The 16533-nt window shown below is 41.7% G+C and overlaps 1 protein-coding gene across 6 annotated transcripts in view; it reads left to right on the forward strand.

Annotated features, from left to right (window-relative positions):
* The window catches only part of rgs3a (regulator of G protein signaling 3a), a 72709-nt gene extending 59319 nt beyond the window's left edge, over nucleotides 1-13390 (forward strand). For 5 of the 6 annotated variants that reach the window (XM_029516613.1, XM_029516614.1, XM_029516615.1 and 2 more), the window contains 4 exons: nucleotides 9672-9773; nucleotides 10773-10834; nucleotides 11857-12023; nucleotides 12161-13390. In XM_029516613.1, coding sequence (XP_029372473.1) covers nucleotides 9672-9773; nucleotides 10773-10834; nucleotides 11857-12023; nucleotides 12161-12361 — 532 coding nt within the window. In that variant the 3' untranslated portion in view covers nucleotides 12362-13390. Of the gene's footprint in view, nucleotides 1-5073; nucleotides 5221-9671; nucleotides 9774-10772; nucleotides 10835-11856; nucleotides 12024-12160 lie in introns of those variants that run through there. The other variant, XM_029516617.1, reaches the window with a different exon arrangement.
* Nucleotides 13391-16533: the final 3143 nt, after the last annotated feature.

Consider the following 16533-nt stretch of genomic DNA (forward strand, 5'->3'; position numbering starts at 1 on the left):
GGTGGACGGTGAAAGTTGTAAGCGATGGCCGGCACGTCTTAGTTGATGTTTGAGGAAAAATGAAGCATGTGACAGTCATTTTGAAGCAATACAATGATTAATGTGAGATCGTCTTAGCAACTACAAGACCATTTAGCATTCAGTCACCAGCCTTTTATTTTCAAGCTACACGCGTTTTCACTACAAAGGCTCAGTTTTCACGCCCTGTTTTAACACCCATTATTGTAAGATGTAATTATTTGTAACCAGGCTAATGGTGTATGATAATGACTTGTTTTATAGCAGGCCACAGGGGGTTAACTGAGATATTAGGAGTGATTCTGTCTATGTGTTAGCATGGCTGTGATTGGATTAGTGAATGGAAGCTGTTAGGGCATGTCCACAGAAGGATAGCTAAATACATGACCTTTTGTTTTGTTTTGGTTTTTTTTGGACGGGGGGGGGGCTTTAATTCAGATCAACTGAGGGAGACTTGAAACTGGGTTTGAAGCTACACTAGGCTTGTGACTTCCCTAAAGCAAACATTGTGATGTCTTGAGCAATGTGGTTTTCAGTGCCAACATGCTCACAGGTCTGTGGAAGCATGTTTTATGGAAGGCTAATCACGTTACGCCGATCACAATCTACTCAATGAAGTGGTAAATGGTGAGTGTGCTGCTGAGGAGTGAGGTACCATATGGAGCTCACATTACCAGCGGTGTGAGACGTAAAGTGTGTGTTTGTGTGTTGAGTCTGTTTCTTTGGGGGGGGTGTGTGTGTCTGTGTGTGTGTCGACGCCTCAGTAATTCATCAGCTGTTGAGCGAATTTTATTCACACTCCTCTTTGGCAAGATGAAAGCACATTTCGTGCCGCGGGGACAATAAAAGCACCCATGATGGCTGTCATTGGGCCTGATAGCTGCCTGTATTTCTGCACAGGCAAATGTTTACGGTTGTTTCGTTAACGGAGAGATTAAGTGATTAAGATTCCACAGTGTTTTTCTTCTAACCAAGTGTATGGTGCCTTTTTGTCAGCTGTTGCAAACAACACCAGCACAATTGTATTGATGTATTCCTTCACATAATACACAATTGGTCTTTCAGGATAAAACTTTGTTTTTCTTTACTTTGAATGCCATTTTAAATCCAGTATGTCCACTTGATTTTTTTTTTATTTATATATATTTTTTTAATGGGCAGAAATCAAAGGCAAGTCAGTGATTGGCGTGTTTTGATCATTTTTGAGCAAGGAATTTCATGAAGCTTAGTATGACGAAACATCAAATAGGATTGGTTGGGATGTTTTGGTAGTTATTTTGGTACTTTGGAGAAGAAAGATTCTGTCTTTCTACTCAACCACAGACTTGATACTCAGAATAAAAAGTGATGTAGCGAAACAATACAATATTCTGTGTGACAGTTTCGGTCACGCATTGCAGTCTAACAGTCATTTGCTTCCTAACATAAAATATACCAATATACATCATATTATTAGTCCACATCACATTGTCAGGTGGAGCATTTTTTGTCAAAAACAGAAAAACGCAGATTAAATAAAACCTGAAAATTGTAAATAATCACAATCATTTGAAGTGTCCAGTTGCAAACAACAAATTATGGCTTCTTTCATCTAAATATAAAAGGGTGCTGCTCAAGTCCTCCTGTTTTTTATATCCCGGTGTGGATGCTTGAATAGTTGCCAGGTCTTTTTTAATGACTGATAGTCTGGTGGAGTGTGTTAACATTTTATCATGGCGGGGCAGTCTCTACGTTTTCCTTGTTCCCGTGTTAGATGGTGATTGCTTGCAGTGTAAACATCTAATTGCCTTGCCAGGTGTAGTGGCAATTGCCTGAAATGGATTTTTCAGCTTTTTTTTTTTTTGGCCATGTAAGAGGCTTCTCCACTGCACAGTCGTGTCTCTGAGGAGGGCTGCATGGAAGAAAACGGATTGTCTTCTCTCATTAAAATGATTTCCGGTTATTGATGCAACCCTTCTGCCATCATTAGTCAATTTTCAAAGGACAACCCTCTAACCTCTCTGAGCAGAGTGGAAAGTCTAAATGTTTACGCACTTAGTTTCTGTTTTCGTAATCTCTTTTTGCTTTAAATTCTCCACATCGTTGTTGCCTATTATTCATGAAGCTTTCCTCGCCCAGAATTTGTGAATGTTTTCAGCCATTGTTCTTTTATTATTACTATTACTATTATTATTATGCTGCACTGTAACTGCAAGACAATAACAGGGCTAATACTTTACTCCATCATATTAAGTCACACAAATAAACACTGTTTCAACACAATAACTTTTGGACTCGGGGAATCCAAATGCAATATGTTACCTTCAAAGATTCAAATCTCTGGCTACCCAATACGTATTATACATAACGGATATTAAATTATTTCCCCCAGATGTTGTCAACTGATCTATAACATAGAGAGAGAACAAACGAAACAAGCAGATGTGAATCCGTATGCCAGAGATATTTCCAATTACATTTCATGATAGGCCACGTGATTTTTATTTTATTTTTTTTTTTTTGTAGCAGTGTAGTCTATTTCTGCAATTTTTTCTACTCTAAATTCTCCATGTTGCATCATATGGAGAGATTGTGTGATTATCCTAGCCAATCCTAGCTCACTCTGGCTGAGGGCAGGGCCAACCTGGACAGGTCATCAGTCCATCACAGGGCCAACACACAGAGACAGAGAGAGACCAACAACCACTCACACTCAGACCTACAGACAGTTTAGAGCCACCAGTTAACCCAAACATGATGTCTCTGGACAGTGGGAGGAAATCAGAGTACCCGGAGGAGATCCACGCAGGCACGGGGAGAACATGAAAACTCCACACAGAAAGGCCCCAGGCAGGGAACTGAACCCACAACAGCGCCAACCACTGTGTCGCCCAAGTCCCAAGAAATTAATTGTGTGACAATTACATCACTATAAACACCGTTCAGCTTTGCCTAATCAACATAATCACAATAGAATTAAACTCAGTTGAATACACAGCACCAATAGCCATTGTAGTTGAGGAAAATAAATAGCACTTTTGCACAAAGAGGTGAAGTGGTTTTTGCATGTTAAAGCATGTCACATCTGTCCTCTTTGAAACCTCCTTCCTCCACAGCTGCAGAGCACTTTGTCATAGCACAGTGAAACCAGTGAAAGGTGTGTCATTCATGTGCCATTTACAAAATCACAGACAGTCTGATCCTTGACTTCCGAAGAATTCGTTTTCTCTTCCTATTTCTTTGCTCTTTGCACCTTGATACATTTTCTCACTTCCAGCATTCCTGTCTGTCTTTTCCTCAGCTCCTTTCTGCACTTTTTTTACTCCCTTTGTCTGGATCCATCACAGCTGTGTTTCCTGGGGTTGTTGACATTATCTCTGCTATCACCTTTTGTTTCTACTTAAGCCAGGTGTTCTGCTTCTCCAAGCAATGAGTCCCTACTAGGCTAAACAATACCCTTCTGCAGTTTCCAACAACCAGCAATGCACCAAACCAATAAGTGCGATATTTGCAGAATTTTGAGCTTTAGGACAGATTAATTTGAGTATATGGAGAGGATGACACCAAGGTAAACATTTTCATTTTGGGTGAATTTTACTGCCACAAAAAACAAGTGTCCATTTGTTTCTCTTTGTCTCTTTGGCGCTTTTCTGCCAAGATGCATCGAATGCCCTTTTCTGTGTAGTGAAAGTTGAATTTCATTTCACAAGTTAGACGTGACGTGCTTTGACCTCGTAGAATCAGTGTTGAGACTACGTGAATCACTTCAACCTGTTATGTCTGTGATGAGTCTTAGTCATCCAAATTATAGAAAGACTTGCAGACGTGCTAAATTAAAGTTAAGTGGAAAATAGAGAAAAAGAAAATACAACAGGACTTCAAGGTGTGGACATCCCACGATGGTTTAAAGGAGTGGGATTTCCTGGCATTTTCATGGAGCCTCAGTCCAAGACGCTCTCTTCCAAATCAAAACCAACCAGTCGAGCCCAGCCTGTACCTAACAGCAGCCATTCGCTTCACTGCAGTGCTAAACACATTTATCATACATGGTCAGATGGTCAGAGTTTTCCAATTGATATAGCATTGTGTTCAATACTGGAATTTTGCACATTTGTTCTTCTTAGTGGCTACAAGTGAAAGTACGAGGTCTGTTGGTCTGACTGTCTTCTGTTAAATAATCCTGAGATTTCATAGCAACAGCTATTTTCATGTACGCAGTAGTACTATCAATCATCTGTGAAGAGACTGCCCACCCCAAGTACACTGTGTTTCCATCCTGTCATTTCATTTGTGATATGGAGCAATTGCAGGTAAACATATATGCAAGATTTATATAGTTGGACTAACATCAAGGTAATATATTGGCCTCATTACTCAATTTGTAATGAATCCTGATCACTTCATTCATTCATAATGACATTCTTAGTGATTTCCAGTGTGATTGGCTGCGGCAGATGTTTGTTCCTAAAAAGAGATAAGTGTGTTCAGCTCAGTTTTAGTGTCATTCCAATAATTATTTCTTAATTGTCAACTTGGTAGGTTGATAGTAAAGACTTTTTTTTGCTGTCCATAATATATGCTGTACATCCACTGAGCAGATCTCCGCTGTACACACAATTATAAATAATTTTGTTAAAATGAGCACATACTGAATAAAGTAAGATTAAATCTCCTTAGTACCTGATGGATTCTGACAAATAGAGTTGGAAAGCAAACAAGTTGACTTTTGTTGTTGCATCTTCAGTTTATTCAGTGCAAACAAACGTTAATTTTAATTTGAATGTATTAAGTCTTTAGCAGAGAGCTTTTCTGCTGCTTGTCAGTTGAGAGAGATAAACATAATTAAAGACAATTAAGTTACTTTTTTTTCTTTTTTCTTTTTTTTTTTTTTTTGCTGAAAGGATAAATGTAACCTCAACTCACCCAAAAAAAAAAAACCTGACCATGTATGAATGGAAAGAATCTGTCCTGTATGGTGCATGGTGATTGGGTGAGCCCGAGGTCCGCCTTCCCCAGTCCCCTGAGGACTATATATTGCTCCACCACAGCTTCTCAGGGGTTAGAGGAATGTGACTGTCAAACAAACCCCTGGCCCCTGAGCGCTGGCAGCCGTGATACACGCTTACATGCTGTCAAATTTCCAGACACACCAAGTGAACCTGCAAACAGGCCGGCATCCATGTTTCATACGATGGTTGATTTCTCAGAGAAGTACCTCGAAAGGTAAGAACGAGGCCGTGGATATGTCTGCATGCGTTGGGTTGGTTTGCACTGATAGTTTTCATTATCAAGTATTAGAAACCTCAGAAGGGAGGATGGGAAGGCGTGGGAGGGGGCTGCTTTATGTCCCACAGGAGTAGTTCTGGTAGGAAGCTCTCTGACCTCTACGTGGATCTCATTTGACAGTCACAGTGAGGGAGAAGAATCCCCTGTGAGGCTGAAGCGTTCAAACTATTTTGGAGGAACGAGCTTTAACTTCTAACTTGAGGCTGTCCCTTGTTCTTATTATACGCAGCCTGGATTTCAGGAATAGGATTGCTCATGTGGTTTTTGAGCCTGGGAAGGTGAGTTTGTTTCAAAATAGAACTCTTTTTTTGGTCTTGATTGAGGGAGGTGATGAATATGATGGTGTTATATTTATGGACAAAATTTAGGACAATTCCCTTTTTCACTGTTCTTCTAGGAATATTGTAGTGGGACTTACAGAGAAGGCACGCGCTTCACTTTTGTTCTGTTATAATTCATGTTTATACACAAATAATATCTTTGCTATATTTTCTACAGGAGGCTCACAATTTGTTTGCATTACGCAAATACACAAATGTTATTAAAAGTGTTAGAAACGCATTGACACAACCCTTAACTTATTATAAACACACAGGCACAAAACACAAACAAGGCTGTACATTTGCACAGCCTTGTTTGTGTTTTGTGCCCTGTACTAACTTCAGTGGAACATGGCCTTCTGTAAATAGAAAGTGGCAGAGGCAATGAAAACATGCTCTAACACCACTGTGCTTGAATTTGTCCTCTGTGCTTAATGCTGGACCCCAGAATTTACAGGTCAGGCTTGACAAAGTGTGAACTACCAGCCTCCGTTGTGGAAAATAAAGCCTTGCGTAGCAAACACAAGTCGCAAAGTGGGATGAAATGGGGCAGTGGATTTGGCCGGTGCTTGTGTGTTACGTTGTGCTCTGCAGTATGTCTGTCTGCAGCTCTCCCCCATGTGCTCCCGGAGCCTTTCCCTGAGAGTGCGGCCTACTTTTTAGAACACCAGGAATAGCCAGCAGGGTGCTATTAGTGTGTCTAATGTGAGTCAAGCAAAGAGGGAATAAAGAGAACAGAAACCTGTAGATAATTGTGGAGTTAAAGACCACTTGCTCCTCCACTCAAGCTCATGAGATGGTTTCTCTTGTACCGACTCAAGCGGACACTGAGGTGTGAGCGCATACTGTGCCGTGTGGTGCGAACATTGATATGCTGCACATAATTTGGGGCAGCAGAGCACACGCATTCATTTTATAATCTTCACCAGAGAATGTGTTAGATTAAGTTAAGAGTAGAGGTGACTTTGATAAATCAAGTGGACTATGATATATAGGTAATGGATTTAGTTCCAGTGAGCTATTAGCAGCTGGAGGGATACAGCGAGGAGGAAAAAATAACTTTAAATCGATAGGCTCTCGATTTAAAAAGTGGCTGTGAGAGGAGGCATTAACGCATAAAGAGCTCAGGTTAAGTACAGTATCATAATAAAATGGTCCTTAAGCACAAAACAACTCTTCTATTAAAAAATAGATACAGAAATACATCTGTCTTTCAATTTTTAGCTCAGTATTTTCCCTGTTTTTAGTTAGTTGATTTTCAAAATCTCTGCATCTGGAGGTGTTATCTGCACGACACAGTAGAAGCATTGCGAATGCGTCTTTGCCCAAATGCTGGGAGGAGTATTTTGGTGCCCTCCCCGAGTTTGACCTGCTGTTGACTCCTGTTAAGCTATTGGAGCCAGTTACATTCATGGCTGTATCAGATGAGATGCCTTGGAGGAAGAAATGTCACATACCCCCCCACAAGGGTGTGACATACAACATACAGACACTCAGGTGTTACTGCAGACCATGTTCAGCAGTTTAAATACCATCAACAGTATTGTCAGAGCTGTGGTAAAATAAGCTTCTCCCATTGTTGACACAGTCTATGAGAAGTGAGGTGATGGCTTGTCGGCAATCTGTGCTTCTTTTTACGTTTGCAGTATCCGTTGACACCCACATGGTGGCAGGATAGAAACACACTATTACCCTAAAGTGCTTGTTGGTATGACATCATTCCCACATGGGCTCAGCTTGTATAAAACCAGACAAAAATAATAAAGAATCCTTTGTCAAGCTAGCAAAACATTTCCCAACCCTTATAAAAAGAAAACTGTAAAAAAAAACGTGTTCTTTTCTTCCTCACATTTGTTGGCAAGACAGAGATGCTCTTTGAGCTAACACATGCACAGCTCAGGACCTAATTGGCTCGAGTGCAACCTAAAAATAGAAGAATCTAATAAATCGAGCTCCAGTGTTACAGGTTTATTTAACAGCAAGATATCGTTCATTCTTTTATTTTGGTAATAATCCCTCAGGCTTACAAGTGTGGGCTCTTCACAGTGATACTGCTCTTATCCGGTTGTTTCCGTAGACTAGGTGCAGCACTTAAACATCTGGTTTATGCCAGCTACATGCAGGTCACTTGCACCTGTGTTATTTCAGCCAGTGGATAAAATCTCCCCACCAATAATACTGCATAAAGCACAAGGTATTCCTTGGAATTCACTACAAACTGCATTTGTTTTTTTACTTCCTGTTGTCCCAAGTTTCCTTTTCAGGGGAAAAAAACTTTTACCTAGTCTATCTTAGATTTTTCATCAAGACTAAACATACAGGTAATAAACTAATTTGTGAGTTTCTTTCTCATGAATGTGACAAATGCTTTCCAAAGAGGCTTTCTTAGACAAAGATAAAGTTATCTGCAGCAGTTCAGCTCCCCAAAACCCAAACACACCCAAACCAAGCCACCTACAAAAAGTCACACTCATCCTGATTTTAAAGGAGCCATTCAGCGCCTGTTTCGAACAGCTCATGTAGAGGTGTTATATCATCTGTATAGGCATGTTTCTGCCTTTCCTTTCCTGCAGGCGTTGGAAAAACACCCATCTACAGCTGAATGGGTTCTCTGTTTTGCCAGCGCAAGCCGCACTGGATGTGTGACCCCCTTCAAAGTTTATACACAAAAGCGCAAACTAGATGGCCAGCGTCAAAGAACGTGTTACAGACTGCTGCGAAGAAGCAGAAATTATGAGTTAAAGATATACTTCTTTACTGCTTCCCTTCACACGCACGCATGCAAAGACTGTTGCAGACTGGGAGTTTCCCAACACCTGTGACTGGCATGAAAGCACCAGTGAAGCAGGCATGAGCTGGCACATGTGCAAACAGTGGGGTTCCTTGGAAAGCTTGCCGTGGGCATTATTTCATCCCCATCCGAGTTTATTCATTTCCAGTGCACCTCCTTGCCCCCAGTGTTCTTGTCTGAATGAGAGGTGTCTGTAACAGGCAGCTCTGTTTCTTTACTTGGGGTGTACATGCTCTCCTGAGGTCTGCGGATTGGCAGTGGGACAGCTTGCAGTGATCAGGGCCTACCGGCCCGCAGTACATCACTGCATTATTAGCAGGCCAGCCAATCCACAGTGGAAATCAAAAGCAGGGACTCAGGAAATGGGTGTTGAGTGAGGTCACATCCCAACGAAGCAGCACGTGCTCCAGGTCGGGAAAAGCCAGGACAGGCACCATGGGATTATGGGAATGCGCAGAAATTCTGTTGGATCTCAATGGGGGGTGGGCGAGGGTTTGGTGAAATGGCCAGCAGTGGGTATGGTTGCGTGTGTGTGTGTGTGTGATGGTTGTCAGCTGGGAACAGAGGTGAGGTGGGTGGTTAGGAGGATTTTGAATGCTGCTGCTGGTGGAAAGCAGCAGAGGAGTGAGGAGGTCACTGTGCCCTGTTGCCTCGGCCCTGGGTCAGCTCCCTCTCAGCAACCCCTCTAGGCACATGGAGAATGGTGTGATGAAACAGAGGAGTGAGCATTGAGTCTCTCTCCTCCTTCTCTGCCACTTTCGCTCAGTCCCTGCCGAGGAACCTGCCAGGGACACATCTACAGGAAAGACTGCTAGAGATACTAGATTGACAGGAGAGATACTGACACGAAGCGAGGAAAAGGAGTCTGATACCTGGCTTTTGGAGAAATTCTCTTCCGCCGTACCAACATACCTGGCTCAAGACTAAAATGTACACAACCCAATATCTCTTTTTGTCTTTTCTGGCATTTCTGGGTTTGATATCATATGGATTGGATTTACATCTGAGGAGCGTAATTGGTGATCGCCATGCCTTGGATTGTTTCATTTGTGGACTTTGGACACAGACACTCAACACTTTCTTCCCATTTCTCCTTTTCTCTACTTCCTCTATCCACTTAATCATCCGCACCATCCATGATTCCATTTTCTCCTTCTCCTGCCTCAACTCACCCCCCCCACCCCTCCTCTTTCCTGTCTACTCATAAATCTTCCACTCGTCCGTTTCTTTCAAAACTTTCTCTCTTCCTCTCTCTCCTCTACCTTTCTCTAACCCAGGGCCAAAGACATGAAGAATCGGCTTGCTTTCCTGCGGAGGAGGAATGAATCCCCCGGAAGTAACCCAGCTAGCAAGCTAGACAAATCTATGAAGTCAGTCAAGTAAGTGGCCACTTCCTGACACCACGTACTGTGCATGTGGGTGTGTGTGAGACTGCTTTCCGGGTTTCACCACAACTGCTGATGACCTGGTGTTGGAGGACAGACATGTGGGCAGTAGGAGAGTTGAGAGCATGTCTGTAACATGTGGCGCTAATTAATTTAGTAGGCGCATGTGTTTGGTTATCAATAAATTACATTTACAAAATCAAATATCTTCATTTAATTTAATACATATATCAAATCTGAGAGATTAGTTTTAATAGCTTTAATCTCTTTACTTTGGTCATTGCAATAGACCTAAAAATGTTAGTCACTTAGTAATCACTTCATCCCAAAACCATCTATAGAATAACATGTAAATACAACCATTACACAGTCTTTTACTGTCTTTTGTCTCATGTCTTAACATTGAACCTCCTAAAACTAATTTCAAATTAGTTTAAGAGTATGAGAACCAAACATTGTGTGTGGTTTGCTTATTTTTAAAATGTTTAACACAAGAGAGGAAAAAAAAATGTTATATCTGAGTAAGTTTGTGAGTGAGAGTTAAGATGTGGATTCCACTGAGTAGATCAGTCCTGGGAAAAGGCATGCTTTACAGCAGGGAGCACAAAGGATGAGAGGCAGCAGGGGGCAGACACGCACCAGTATGGGAGGAGATCTCCAAAGCAAACAAGGCTTCCCCATTGGATGGCTGGAGCCCCTCCCCTCCCACTTGATAAGTTGCTTTCAGTGGGAATATAAAAAGCCTACCCCACTATAGTGAGGCAGAAAGACTCATGGCTTTCAGTGCAGGATTCATACCATGAGGCAGAACTGAATGTGAGGGGAAAAGCAGTATACACAGACTAAAGTGGAAGGAGGCAGCAGAGAGGAATTACTGATTTCCAAGTTTCCACTCACCTACTCAGCATAGAAAAAAGTTCTGCGGATGGGTCACACAATGCGAAACCTGGCTGAGATGGGCTTGTTAAAGAATCGCTCTGCCTTTATCTGCAGGCCCACCCCAGAGGAAGCACTGAAATGGGGGGACTCACTTGACAAGCTGCTGGCACACAAATGTAAGTTACTTTTGATGATTTTTTTTTGTTGTTGTTGTTGTTGTTTTTTCTCATCTTTTCCATATCTTACATAGATGGAAATCTGTTGTGTTAAACATGTTTGGAATATGGATTAGTACCTTATAGTATCACACAGTATACAGGGTAAATATATAGTACATGCCTAAGGTGGTGGAGGCTGGTCATGGCTGGAAATGTATTGACATGAATAACACACAGATCACACACTGCTGCAGTGAACACCCTGCTTGCATCAAGTTTCCTGAATCCCAATGGACAGGGTCTATGCATTACACAGAGAGATGGGGGGAGGAAAAACAAGGCAGGCGACCTGGAAGTGTGTTGCTATTTTTGTTTTCCACAATTTATTTTCCACGGTCTGCTTTCATCGGCGGTAAAAAGCCAAACCATCTGTTTCTCATCTTGCTTTGTTGACCTCTTTATTCTCCTTCTTGTAATTTCCTCCCCTCTACCTCTTACCTCACTCCTGCTTACCAGAATGAGCTAAGACACGACTGCTTGCATTGGCGCTTATCAGTGTGGGTGATTCATGGGAACGGAAAGGTGCAGACAGGATCCGTGGGTGGACACAGCTTCCTGCCTTTCTTTCTTCTGGATGCCTTCTTCCTCAAATCATTAACAGGACTGAAACTTAAAAATCCACACAGTCCCAGAATTAGCCTCCCCTCTTCCTTCCACCGATTACACAGTTGTGTCTTTGTTCATTCACAGTGAGCACATAGGTAGATGCATATGTCACACTGAATAAAAAGGAAGGATTGGGTCAGCGGTGTGATGTCACTTAAAGAATGAGAAGGACTTGAATATGCACTGTGGTGTTGAAAATGATTTTAATGCCTCACTTTATTCCACACCACATGAGTCAAAAGGCCGTCAGAGCTATTTTAGGCACCCAAACTGCAAGGCGCACTTCAGCAGAGCGGTTACCATGGCACTCTAGTCAACTCTTTTCTTGTTTATCCTCCTCCTCCTCCTCCTCCCCCTCCTCTCTGCTCCCTCAGATGGCCTGGCAGCGTTCAGAGCTTTCCTGCGCACGGAGTTCAGCGAGGAAAATCTGGAATTCTGGCTAGCATGTGAGGAATACAAGAAGATCAAGTCGCAGTCCAAGATGGCCTCAAAAGCCAAGAAAATCTTTGCAGAATACATCGCAATCCAGTCTTGTAAAGAGGTGAGTAAGAGGAAAAACAGCTCACACAGAGACTGGAAAAAATGACATCAAAACAACCACCTCCAACTAAAGAAGACACGCACTAACCATTTGGTGTTTCTGACTTGTCTCACTTGTTTTATGCTTTCCCCCTGCAGGTAAATCTGGATTCGTACACCAGAGATCACACTAAGGACAACCTGCAGAATGTGACACGCTCCTGCTTTGACCTAGCGCAGAGGCGGATATACGGGCTGATGGAGAAGGACTCATATCCCCGCTTCCTCCGCTCAGAACTCTACTTGGACTTAATCAACCAAAAAAAGCCCAGCTCCACTTCGACTTCATCTTCGTCATAAGAGAGCAGAAAAAGAAGTAAAAGATTATGACTGATGATGATGATGACTTGAAAAACGTACAGTGGGTGGGTGGGATGTGAGGTTCTGTGTTTGCCTTTTTTTTTTTTTTCCCCCCCTTTTCATCTCTGTCATCTTGTCCACTATGGTTTTTGTTGTTGTTGTTGTTTTTATGGTGTGAGAGGACACAGCAAAGCTACGGCACTGCGGAGGAATGTAGTTTACACAGTTACCAGATGGATGGATGAGTGGCTGGACTGATGAATGCATGAATGGATGTTACTAAAAAAAACAGAATTCCACAAACGAAGGCTGGAGCAGGAGCTGGACACATGTCTGATCACTGTTTTTTTTTTTTTGTTTTTTTTTTTGTGTGTCCGTCTCTTGTGTTTTTAAGTTTTTGCTCAGTTGTACTGGAGAAAAGGAGGGGTTGCTCAAAAAAAAAGAGAACGAAAGAAAAAAAAAAACTGCCGACATGAAGACAGTCCGGTACTGTTTTGTCACTTTTTCCTTTATTTTCCTTTTGAAACTCCCACTTCAAATCAAATCCACTCCTTGCCTCCACACCGTCCTCAACAGCCGTTGGTACGACTCAACATTTTTTTTTTCCCCCAACAAGTTCAAAAGTCTGTGATGGACAGAAGAAAAGAAGTCAAGATGATGACTGAATGAAAAACTAGAGTTGTGGTTCTGTCTCATCTCCGTTGAACTCTACATCCTTTCAAAGCTTCCTATTTAAATGACTTCCACCTAATTCACTTCATCCCAAGACAGCGGAAAGATGCTGTGAGCCCTCAGCGTGGACAAAGGCAGAGACAGCGGCAGGCAAAGAACACAAACGTATAAAGAACAGATGGACTGGAGCTGTGAAGAAACACAGATGTGTCACCACTTACATTAATAGCGCAGAAGATTAAGTTGACGTCCAAGAGGCAGTTCAAAATCACATTTAAAACCAGAGTTGGGGAGGAAAAAAAAAAAAAAGAAAGGACAACCCTCTTGCTTCCTCTCTCCAAAGACCATTTACAACAAGGAGCGAAAACTCAAGAAGAAGAAGAAATGTTGTACGCAGCCAAATACCATTTCCTTTAACATTGTATCTCATTCTGGACTAATCGGGGGCGCGTTCTCAGGACATTGCTATGACAGGTTCCACCATGTTCTGTTTTTCTACACACGCTTCGTCGCTGTTTTTATATGCTTTAGGGTTCAACCTGCCCTTCTGTAGTTCTATTGAGCAATACACAAGAGGTTGCTCCTTTCATAGTGTGAGGGAAGAGAAACTGCTTCATGTTGTACAAACAGTTTTACCTATTTATTTAGATTAACCTGCTGGATGCTTCTACAGACACCCTCACCTCCTCCAAAGCACTCGGCTAAAAGCTCTCACTTTCCTTTTAACCACCAAACAGGTCCAATGCTGTCCTGAACTTTAAGTGCAATATTTTTTATTTTTTATTTTATTTTATTATTATTTTTGGTCTGTTCATTTATTTGGATAATTCAGAATTTTTATGAGGAAGACGACTGGCTTGAGCTCCGTATTAACTTTATTTGTTAAGAAAACAAACGTAAAGCTATAAGGTTGACTTACAATGTAAACTTTCAAGAAGCATAAGTAGTTTAATGAATTTTAAGCAAGTGATTCTAACTGTATGTTAACCCCTGGCAGCAGGCAGCTGGGGACGTTATGGTTGTAAATATAATTCTTTAAGAAAACTATGTGATAACACATTAAAAACAAACAAAAACAAAAAACTGATAGGTCTCTGCTGGTGATGAATGTGGGACCCAGCTGTATCTATGTAAATACGAGAGACTCAAAACTATAAGATGACATGTATTTAGGTGAGCAAGAGCAGGCACAAATGCTCTTTTCCTGGTCATACACTGCTTGTAAGGAGTTTTCTGAAATGCATTTTATCATTTTCACTGTTTACAATTCAAAATGCATCTCCTATGATAGCAAGTGAAAACAGTAGAGTACATTTGGTGTCAATGCAAATGATAAATAAAACAACCAACTGAAGAAGTAAGACGTGGTCAGAGTTTTTCCTTATGATGTCATGTGTTTGATCATAATGTGACCTGCTGTAAGACATTAGCATGAAGTTGCCTCAAGGAAGAGTTCAACATTGGCGGTAAAATATGCCCAACCAGGCCTCAAGTTGATGAGCAGCCTCAAACAAGTTTGTGGCTGAAAACATATTTAGGTTGTTAGAATGTAATCTGAGAGGTGGTGATCGTGTTTTTTGGTTTGTAGTTTCTTAAATATTACAATTAGCTTTAGCTGAAATTCAGCTCCTCCCAACCGCATAGGTCCAAATTTAGTCCGTGGACATCTGGTCAAACTGTTGCCAAGAAAGCAAAGAAGAGCGTTTCCGTGAATGTTATTATTCTTGATTGACCCAAAAAATTTGTACCCTTCTCTTTGAGAAAATTAAGATGGAGGTCTTCCTTTTATAGTGTTAACCATCACTCCAATAATAGCAACTTTGGGCTTAGATCGGAGGTTAATTGAAGAGATCTGGCAACATGGTGACAACACAAGTCCCTTCAGGCCGAAGGGACGGAAACAATCAGAGGCAGGTTGGAGTCAAACACGGATTCCTGGTTATGTTTTGACCTGTCATGTATCTCCATATTTAAGGTGCCCTTTTAGTTTCACCAACTCATTAACTATACTGATGTTGCTGTGTTCCCAGTTTCCTGTAATAAGTATAGTCAAATAAATATGATGGATCGAGGTGTGGCAGAAAAGTCTAAAGACAAACTAAAACATGATGCAAACTGTTCGAATACCAGAGTTCATCTTTATCCCTGATTGGTGGTCGGGGATGGAGCGGAGACACAGGAACACTGAGACTAGACCCGCTCTCCTGTCTGGTTTACAGTGAGTGTGACACAGGGGTGAGCTCTGGCTGTGTTGTGTTGCGATGAGAAGGAACAGTTGGAGGTCTGTGAGTATGGTGTATGTGTTTGTCTGTGTTTTGGTGGGGGGGTGGGGGGTGATTGGTCTGAAGTGGTAGTAACAGCACCTAATCTTCTTTACCAGCTGCCATCTGTTTTGACGGAGCCTTCTTCTTACAAAAGGAGCTGTCATCTGCCTCTCTATCGCCTCTCTGGGGCTGTTTCCTCTCCTTTCTCACTCCCCTTTGACTGAGTCTTTGTCTCCTTAGCCCATGCTTGCATTCCTCCACGCTCATCTAACACGCCATACAATGGTGCTTCCGCTCTTGTGCCGGATTCCTTCACCAAATCCTTTTGTTCAAGTTTCCTTCCCCTCTGTCATCTGTGTAAACCGTATCACAGTCTGTCGTTGTCTTCAAATTCAGCTGTCACATGAGCCCCCCTTAAAACTGCACCACTTCGCACTTCTGGCCCCCCTCTCTGGTTTCCTGCTGCTCCAAATATGCCCATGCAACGTTTCCTCCATTGTGAGAAGGTCTTATCTCAGATTTTAGTCGAGCACAAATTTGTCACCAGGATATGGCGTGAGAGCAAACACCGTTATCTCAATTTACACAGAGTGTTTCAAGCTAGGGAGCAATTTTAAGATATTCCTGTCTTCCCTGCTGGACTACAGAGAATTGATCATCCACATCTTTTTTTAAAATGTATTGCTTTGCCAGTCTCCCCCAGTACTATAATGTAAGATAAAAATAATCTGAAGGTTCATGTGCATCTTGTTTTCATAGTTCTGGCGTGAAATGATCTCTCACTCAATGTGTCTGACTTATAGCGACATATTCACCTATTTTAAAACGGAGACCATTCAATTAGCTTGTTTGTTGTTTTTATGCTTCTACAGACTAATGAGGTGTAATGTGTTCATTTGGGAATATTTGTGGTCTTTTTGCTATGTGCTAAGCTAACTGGCTCCAGGCTGCAGCTTTATATATAAGAGGCCGACGTGTAACCCCAGCTCCCTAAACACAGAGCAATTTCTTTAACTGTTCCCCAGAACAAATGCCTAAAAGTTATATTAAGGTATTTGCAATCTGATTTTGGAAAGTGGTCAACAATTGCTGCCCAAAGAATGACTTATGTAACTACTCTGAACAGTGTGTTGCATTTCTAACTCAGCAAGTAATTAAAACATTTATGACAACTAAAATTTAATATTTTTACAATAAAATAGTCCATCGATATCTTTGGATCGTTGTCAGTCCAAA

The sequence above is a fragment of the Echeneis naucrates genome, chromosome 12 (genome assembly GCF_900963305.1).
Source record: "Echeneis naucrates chromosome 12, fEcheNa1.1, whole genome shotgun sequence".
Taxonomy (NCBI): Eukaryota; Metazoa; Chordata; class Actinopteri; order Carangiformes; family Echeneidae; genus Echeneis; species Echeneis naucrates.